General features: G+C 37.2%; 1 protein-coding gene across 1 annotated transcript; it reads left to right on the top strand.

Annotated features, from left to right (window-relative positions):
• The first annotated feature begins 292 nt into the window (after positions 1-292).
• Positions 293-7784, top strand: LOC112025848 (ubiquitin receptor RAD23c). The gene is made up of 12 exons (XM_024058532.2): positions 293-547; positions 2109-2270; positions 3584-3637; positions 3748-3851; positions 3956-4003; positions 4216-4393; positions 5463-5603; positions 5677-5742; positions 5842-5889; positions 5989-6095; positions 6187-6265; positions 7421-7784. Exons 1-12 carry the CDS (start codon positions 482-484, stop codon positions 7535-7537), a joined length of 1170 nt encoding a protein of 389 aa, XP_023914300.1. The 5' UTR covers positions 293-481; the 3' UTR covers positions 7538-7784.
• Positions 7785-9862: the final 2078 nt, after the last annotated feature.

Genomic DNA, 9862 nt, shown 5'->3' with positions numbered 1-9862 from the left:
ATGGTTAGGCACGCGTGCCACTTGTGTACGGATAAAATACCAAAACTTCTCCTTACGTTAAATTTGCTGAACACAAGAATCTAGGCTCTTTCATTCCAAGTTCACGTAACCCAACCCACTATCCTCCACACACTAATCAATGCTCAATTATATCGCGACACGTTTCAACACAACCACATTATTTGTCCACGTTGCGCTACGTCATTAGACAAAAAAAGTACTACTACATATACCGGTAGTACCTGATCATTACCCCACACCATGTAGATATATATAAACAACAAGCAGAAACAGCGAGTCTAGCTTTTGCTTTTCATTTCCTCTCGCAGTGACTTTCTGCTTCGGCTTCCTCTCTCTTTCACTGCTTCTCTCTCTTTCTGTGTTTTGAAAAGGTATCGCCGGCTTCGACGTCGTCGGAGACTCACCGGAGACTCGGAGACCGTACGGACGAGCGAGCGAGTGTCGTAGAGCGAAGAGGAAGATGAAGATCTTCGTGAAGACTCTCAAGGGTACTCACTTCGAGATCGAAGTGAAACCCGAAGACTCGGTACCAATACTTCTCTTATTAATTTCTCAATTATTAGAATTTTATTTTCTGTTCAGTTTTGTGACGATTATGTTGATAATTGATTGATTGTTGTGAAATTAGGGTTTTATTTGATATTGTACGTGGAATTAATCGTGAATTAGGGTTTTATTTCCCGATTCTATCGCTTGTGCAGACTAAGTTTAGGTTTTTTGTATTTTGTCGAGTAGTTGATATTTCTTTGTTGAATTTTATTAGGTTTTTTTTTTTGGAAATTATGCTTGAATTTTGTACTTAAAAGAAAAGAGCTTGAATTTTGCAAATTTGTATCCTTGGTGTGAATTGTAGATAAGTGGTTTGGTTTAATTTATATATTTTATGCTTAAGGAGGTTCAATTTGTGTAATTCCTGTACTATTGGGCTAGTTTGTAGTGCTTTGTTTTAGCATCTGGCATCAATATTAAATTTGATTAAACATCAAAGGGGGCACATTATTAGTTGGGATTGACATATATTTTTGCAGATGGTTTGAGCCTATACACCATTTGATTAAGTTTATTTAAGGATGGAATATGATGTAATGCTCTAGTTGGGGCCGTGTATCCATGGTTTACTCCCTAGCGGTGGGTCCAAATAGTCCCCACCTTGGTCAGGTTCCATGTCATAAAAAAACAAAAGTGCTCTAGTTGGGCTAAATGAATATGCGTTTTTTTTTTTTAAAACTTTGTGAACTACTACTACCAAGGAAAGCGTTCTGTTCTATGATGTTGGTTTTTCTTTCGATCCTAGTGTTTTTACCTAGTGATTTCTATATGAAATTATCTCCGTGTTTTAATTACTTTTTTTATTACTTTGTGTAGCTTCGAGTGGCAATCTTTGGAATTTCTCCCTTTGATGTTTTGTGGATGATTGAGTGGGCCCAAGGGAAAGGGGCATTGCTCCCTTTGATCTTTAGAGCTAACAATATGTTTTTTTGTCTTGATCATTCTTCAAAATACCTATCCAGTAAAAAACCATAAATTTTCTCATCAGCATAGGTTAGATGCAGTCTTGATTTTCAAATAATTTTAATGAGTATATTTGAGGAAAACAAGAACAAGTAGTGAAAAAAAAAGTGACATAAGATAGGAAATACAATCATGAAATAGATGGGAATTGTCTCTCCCTCCCTCTGTAGCTCGATAAAGTTTCTTGAATATATTTTTGCTTGCATCCCAAGCTTTTACACAAGCATGTATTTTTCACAGTTCAAGCAACATTGAATCCATTGTGAAGTTATCAAACGATAGTGCCAATGAGCTCTAGTTCAAATGGTACATCCTCCCCTTCTAAGAGCAAGGTGGAGGTGAGGTCTTGGGCTCAAGACCCACTGAGTGCATTTATAACTGCAAATAAAGTTATCAAATTATAGTTTAAAATATGTGTAAGTCTCACTGAATTTTACAAAAGGATTGGTTTATAGTTTCTTCTTGTGCAATTTATTTCTGTGTTTCCTTTGCTGCTATTTGTTTTTTTTTTTTTTGTCCATATCATGACTTTTAGCTCAGTGTTCCAATTGATCTTTCTTTCCTGCTATTTTCAGATTTCTGATGTCAAGAAAAGCATAGAGACAGTTCAGGGTTCTGATGTTTACCCTGCCGCACAACAGATGCTTATTCATCAGGGGAAAGTTCTTAAGGATGGCACAACACTAGAAGAAAATAAAGTTGCAGAGAACAGTTTTGTTGTCATCATGTTAACCAAGGTTAATTTGATTATCTTCTATGGGTTTATCCTTCTCATTTTAGAAATGGAAGGAAAGAAAGTTGTGGAGAATTATAGTTTTAACTTATTGAAATAAATTTTCAGACTGTTCAAGTTGGCAAATGAATAAATTCTGCTGGTCTTGGCTATGATTAAAAAATATATAAACTAAAACTTATATTTTCTTCATTTCTCTTCTCTCTGTGTGGGGGAGGTGGGTATATAGAATTCACATTTATTTTTTATTTTTTATAGGGGGATTATAGAATTCACGTTATATTGACAAAAGAAGGGAAATTCCGGATTTATGTTTAGATGTAGGTAAAAAGAACAAATGGATACAAGAAAATTGTTGTTTCCATTTAGGATCCACTTATAGTAGTTAAAATAATGGCTGCAAGAGTGTCTTGTTAAATCTTCTATCTTATTTGCATGTCAATTTGCCCATCAGTAGGCTCACTATTGGCCTATCAATCAGTAGGCCTCATGTCGATTTGTTATTTGAATTTTTCAGAGAACCATCTAAAACATTCTCATATGATTCTTTTATCCATTTTTGAACTTTGTTAACTCAACAGAACCTTTTGTTAGATTCAAACGTTGGTGTGCAGTCAGAGTTGTTCTTAGGCTTCAATTTTGTCTAGAAAAGGAAAAGAATTGGAGCTAGTTTTTGCTAGATCCATGTGTTTTCCTAAGTTCTTAGCCATAATGTTTTTACTATATCCATAGAGAGTGACCGAGTCTGATTTAAGGGGCCTATTTAATTACAACATTATCTGGTTGGGGTTGGCTGTGTAAAAGATGAGACATTTTATACAGTCTAGGCAGTGTTATTAGTATACAAATTTCAAATTCTAGTTTGTTGGCTGCGTGCCTTATTAGTTATTACAGGCTTATTCTCTATTTGTGCTGGAATTGTTCTTGCAAAAGATTATATGCAACCTAGGCATAGTTTGTCTCTAGAATAAATGGTCATTTTGTTGGATCCACTTCAATGGGGTCCTTGGAGGGGTGACTTGGATGTGGCCTTACCCTTTGACAGCCATTTATGTCTCTGGTGTACAAATTTGTAGTTATCAAGTTCAAACCACTTAAAAAGAACCGGGAACCATACTTGTATGGTGTCATTTACAAGTGTATTTTTATCTACTCTTCATATATGGTGGTTTTCTGTATCACAAGATGTACTTAGAAAAGAATTATGGGGATGTGTTAAGGCTTTTGATGTTCTTGAAGTTGCTTCTTCTTAGAGACATTTGGTTTGCTGGTTGCTTTAATGTTTGTGCTAATGAATACTTGTTGAAACAATTGTAGAGTAAGGTCTCATCAAGTGGAACCTCAAGTACAGCAGCTGCACCCACAAGCCAGGTAATTATGGATGATGCTGTTGATGTCTATTCTGCCTGTATGGTTAATGTCAGCATCATAGTCAATGTTGCCATTTGAAGTTGATCTAATTGAGCCACTTAAATGTGTAGGCTCAACCTGCAAGTAATTCCCCTCCTACGGTGACAAATACTTCCTCTCCTACCGTGACACAACCACCACCTGCTTCTCAACCTCCTGCCCCAACTGCAGCACCGTGAGAGATCTGTTTGAAGTGTTTTCTTTTTTGGGGTGTAAACGTGCGGTCCACTTCTTTTTGTTTTAACTAACTTTTCTACTTCTGTTTTTTGAATTGTGCAGGCCCCCTTCTGTCCCTGAACCCGCTCCTGTTGCAGCCCCTCCTGCTTCGTGAGTATTAAGGATCATAGTATCTGAATATAAGTCCCAAGCTTAACAGTTAAAATCATATGTTTTCACCTTCCATTCTTTCTAGATTGTATAATTCAGAGACCTTCAAGTCACTTATATGATTGTTATGTAATTGTAACTTGAATTTTATGATATTTCTTTGACTATATTCTTTTGTTTATTATTATTATTATTATTATGGGTTTATGCAGTTCAGAATCAGATGTCTATGGCCAAGCAGCATCAAATCTTGTTGCAGGAAGTACTTTAGAGACTACCGTTCAACAGATTCTAGATATGGGTGGAGGAAGCTGGGACCGAGACACCGTTGTCCGTGCTTTACGTGCTGCTTTTAACAACCCTGAAAGAGCCGTTGAATATCTTTATTCTGTAAGTTCATTCCCAGTCTTTGGCTTCATTATCCGTTTGTGGCTCACCGTGTAAGTGGATCAAGCTTGTCAGTTGTGGGTCGATTTTTTGTCAAGCTTAATTACTAACTTTATATGTATTTTATATGTTTTCAACTCGGTTAACTATGAGCTTATGACATCATCAGCAGAGAACTTGTAAGATTGGTAGATGTATGAAAAGGGTATTTAAGGTTTGAGGATTAAGTATCCTTCCTGGGGAAGAGGGTTGTCATGCCTGATTTTCCCCCCCTCGGATTGAGCAGAATTTGTTTTGGCCATCACTGTGGATATCTATAGTGAGGCTGCGCTGAAAAATGTGAAATACAATTTTTATCGTTATAGGAATTTAAAATTTTTATGGGTTTTTATTTTTTATTTTTTTATTTAAGAATCTTGGTATTAAGAAATGCAAAGTATGGAATATTCATCTGAGTGTGTCAAAGTTTAAAATGATTTGATTGTAAAAATAACAGCTTAAATTTTGGTTGCTGGATCGATTTTAAAGGCTGAGTTGTGGCTCTAATTGTTAACAGAATTACAAGTTGGACTTGTGTTTAAAAAAAAAAAAGGTTAAGCAAATTAAATTTTTTCCCACATCTTGATGTCTACTGAAGGGGATATTGTTGTTGGGCCTATGATTTCCTGGTTTATGATTGGGAGAATGCTCTGGGGCCACCTTTTTGTGGCAATTGGTCATGGACAATGGTGTGCTGATATACGAATTGGAGAAGAAAGGCTTAGGAATGGATTAACAAATGGTGAATTTAAACAGGAGAACTACTAAGTGATACTAACGAAAACTGGACGATTGGATGGAAACTAGGGAATTAAAGCTGTAGATGTTTGGTTTGAGTTTAAATTTTTTACTAGTTAATAGCCAACTAAACTTACATTTAGATACACATGATCATATGGGGAATGGCATTTTCCTGTTGAGATAAACATGTTGCTCATTTTACTGTCACATTTAATCTTCTGTTGCTATCAAAGTAATCAGGGCTCTGCATTTGTAATCACATTGGATTAAAATGAAAATTAATATGTTTCAGGGAATTCCTGAGCCAGCTGAAGTTCCTCAAGTTGCTCAAGCTCCTGTTAGCGGGCAAGCGGTCAACCCTCCAGCCCAGGCTCCACAACCAGCAGTACCTGCTAGTGGGCCCAATGCAAACCCACTAGATCTGTTTCCACAGGTGTATATCTTTAGATTAATAATTTATGAACTTTATTAGAATCGAGTTATGGACTATTGTTTTCCTTATTCAGGGCCTTCCTGCTGTGGGTTCAAATGCTGGTGCAGGCACCTTGGATTTCTTACGTAACAGTCAACAGGTATCTTGTCTATGATTTTCTTTTAGTAATCTGAAAGTTGGCTTTTTCATGTATACCAACTTGCCTGAGGTTTTTAAAGCAATTTGTTCTTTATTTCAGTTCCAAGCCTTGCGAGCTATGGTTCAAGCAAATCCCCAAATATTGCAGGTATTCTTTATTGAGTGTTTCCTTGTTTTGGTTGTTGGTTTGATCAATTTAATAACTTATATTAACATTGATTACTTCTGACATTCTTCTCTGCTGCAGCCTATGCTCCAGGAACTAGGAAAGCAAAATCCACACCTAATGCGCCTTATCCAGGAGCATCAGGCTGACTTCTTACGCCTGATAAATGAACCTGTTGAAGGAGAAGGGTGAGATGATTATTATGCATTAGCACTTGCTTCTGTTTATTTTTGTAGTTGAATTCACATGATGCTTATTTACATATTTATGTATAATCAGGAACCTACTCGGTCAGGTACCTTCAGGTATGCCACAGGCTGTGACTGTCACACCTGAGGAGCGTGAGGCCATTGAACGTGTAAGTTTGTCGGTTCTTGTTTTTTATCTGCTCTTTAAAAAAAAAAAACCTGTTGCTTTGGAATTGATGTTAGGAATTTTGTTACTGACTTTGCATTGCTGCTGTTGTTGGTAAATGATAAAAAGTTTATAAGATTTGATGCTTGTATTGAAGTTTGTATTCAACTGTAGCTTTGGGTATGCCATTCTGTTGTCTTTTAACTTAAGAGTGAGAAGCAGCAATCGGAAATAGCCTTAATGCCTTCAAACTCTTATCAAGTTTTATAATGTGTTCCTTCTCTAATTCAGTGTTACACAATCATACTACATTCTGTGTAGTCTATTATTCTGTCACATAAAGAATCAATCAAATAAGTTGGGCTGATCATGGATCAGTCAGGCTTGGTTGGGGAGTAAAAGTGCCACTTGACCCGAGCATCATTGGGTGGGGAAAAACAAAACTGTCTATCGACTGACTCAAGCCGACTGCTCAACTGGATTAAGTGTTTGGATCTGCAGTTGATTGCATTTGTAGCTGTTTTGATGGGTGGGGGTTGCGGTTGAATGGCAAGGGAGAGAAATGAAGAGGTCAGTGGCTCGGGTGGGGAATAAAACTGCCACTTGACTTGAGTTTTTTTTTTGTTTTTTGTGTGGGGGGGGTGGGAGGTGGGAGGGGACCTGCTGTCGACTGATTCAATCGGACCAGTTGATCGGATTGAGTGTTTGGATAGGCAGTTGATTACAGTGATTTCATTGCTGGTTGCTGATCTGGTAAACTGTTGCTGGATGTGGGTTTGCCAGTGGCGGATCTGTTGGTGTCAGGGAGGGCGATTAGAAGCTTTGAATGAGAGAGGGGCTGGCCTAGGGATGTGGGTGGTGTATAAGGGCAGGACAGGTTAGGCGGGTGACAGGCGCCCCACCTGTAGACTAACTGATAAGGGTTGGTTTGAAGACTGGTAACCAGCAGCCAACCGCCTATACTGTCTTATACATTTGGGACAAATACAACCTGAACGGGTGGTCTGTTTATGATTTGATTTTTATATGCTGATTTCAGTAATAATAATATATAGGATTTTAATCCATCTATTTTAGTCTTATGAGTAAAGCTATCTGAGGAATTGGTGTGAAACTTGACTATTCATGCAGTCTTTACTAACGTTGCAAAGTTTTGCAGCTTGAAGCAATGGGCTTTGATCGAGCAATTGTATTGGAGGTTTTCTTTGCATGCAACAAGAACGAAGAGCTGGCAGCTAACTATCTCTTAGATCATATGCATGAGTTTGAAGACTGATCAAAGTGGTTTTTATTCTCTCTTTTTTCTTTAATGTCAGACTTCTCTGCCATGTTGATCGAGTTTGTTTTAATGCTTTAGTGTCTTATTCCACCTATTTATTCTGTGGAGTCTGGAGTAGAGACGCTGTCAAGTTGTTCATGCCTCCCCCTTTCAAGCACATTTTCCAGATTTCTTTTTTAAATATTGGGTCCCATATTATATAAATTTTCTGTTGGAATATGGAAATAACGGTTTCTCTTTTTCCTGTCCGGATTTCTTTGATCTTAGAGCTGGCAGCAAGACATATGGACATTAGCGTTTCTATGCAGAATCTATCAGCATATGAAACACTAAATACAAATTTTAGTTGATGTCTGGTGTGAACCAAATTTAGCTGAGAAAGTCTGTTTGGTGTGAAATTATTATCCCAAACGAAGTCTGGATATCACTTGCTCTAAATCTCTACATAATAAAGAGAGCTTTAATTGAACTTATGAAAGCTTATGACCTAATATTTCTACAAGTAAGAAAAAGGAAAAAGGGGACACAAACAAGAACGAAATTAAAGACGAGGTTTAAGTAATATATATCAATAAAATAAAAACCGATTTTCCATCCAGTGCATCCTAATGTTCCGTTTTCCTTTTTATTTTTATTTTTTTTCATTTCATTTTATTTTATTTACATTTTTTTATTATTTGGTACCGTGAAAAACAAAAATCAATAATGGCGAATGTTTTTCTGTGAAGGTTTAATCCTTGGATTTAGCTGAGTGATTTCAACTCAAAGTTTAAGTCATAACTAATAGTAAGGGCTTTTTTGACACAAACTTAAAAGTATAAGGACTGAAACGAAATATTTTAAAGGATATGGTTGATTTTGAAACACAAGGTAAAGATTGAGAATTAAATATGTAATTAAACCATATTTGGCAAAGTGAAAAGAAAAGTCAATGGTTCCTATTCTTTGCCGCTATTTGAAAAGAAGTAAAAAGTTTTATGGTTCTCTAGTTCTATTTTTTTAGTCACTCTCTTGTACCTTACATCCTCTATTTATTTATATGATTGACAACATCGTTAAAGTCTTAACCATTTTTGTCATCACGATCACCATTGGTGTGGTCATACTACTACCATTATTGCCATCGCACTACCATTGCCATCTTTATTTTATTTTTGTTGAATCTACCACCATTGTCAATATTATCACTATCACAACTATACATTATCTTTAGGTGTTGTCGCTACTACCACAATTGTCATCACCACCATTATCATCACATTACATCCATTGTTATCCCTATCATTACCGTTGTGACAACCCATCACCACCATAACATTGTTGTCAATGCTTGCCATGACCACCTTTACCTTCACCATAACACCATCACCATTGCACCAACCTATGCCATTACCTTTGTTATGGGTGTCCATTGGTTGGGTTTGTGCCCAACCCGCAATCGACCCAATCAAATCGAGTGATATTTTTTAAACCCTTCGTCGATTGATGAGGGAGTCGGTGCAAACTGGTTAGATCATGTGTTGGGGGTAGATCGGGTCGATCAAAACCAGCAACCTTGAAGCAACGACCAAAATTGCCTAGATCTAACAGAATTTCACTAGATCTGGCGGAGGTCTCACTAGATCTGTTGAGATCTTGCCAAATCTAGTAGAGATCTTGTCTGATCTAGTGGACCGCGACAAATTTAGGCATAAATACACTTTTAGTCCTTACATTTTGCACTTTTTCTATTTTGGTCTCTACATTTTGTTTTTACCACTTTTAGTCCCTAGACCAATTAATGCTTGACATTTAGGTCATTTCCATCACTCAACTAACGGCAAAAGCTGACGTGGCTGACAGTGGAGTAAAAAAAAAAAAAGTATAATCACACATTAATTAATTAAATTAAAAACAAACATTAAAAAATTCTCTCTCTCTCTCTCTCTCTCTCTCTCTCTCTCTCTCTCTCTCTCTCTCCCTTTGTTGTTTGATTGATGATGGTGGTGTAGGTTTGATCGGGTTTTTTTGGGTTTTCGTGGGGCTGGGTTTTTCCAGCTTGATCGGTGATGGTTGTGAGGGTTTGATCGGGTTGTTCTGGGTTTTCATGGGGTTGGGTATTTTCGGCCTGATCGACGATGGTGGTGTGGGTTTGATTGAGTTTTTTTGGGTTTCTAGGGCTTGGTTTGATCGGCAATGGTGGTATGGGTTTTATTAAGTTTTTTTGGATTTCTGGGGTTGGGTTTGATCAACAATAGTGGTGTGGGTTTGATCAGTTTTTTATGGGTTGCCATGGGGCTAGGTTTTTTCGGCGATGGTGGTGGTGTTTGTTGCTTTGGGAAA

This window comes from Quercus suber, unplaced genomic scaffold (genome assembly GCF_002906115.3).
Source record: "Quercus suber isolate HL8 unplaced genomic scaffold, Cork oak 2.0 scaffold_458, whole genome shotgun sequence".
Taxonomy (NCBI): Eukaryota; Viridiplantae; Streptophyta; class Magnoliopsida; order Fagales; family Fagaceae; genus Quercus; species Quercus suber.
This window is presented reverse-complemented; position numbering and strand designations above follow the sequence as displayed.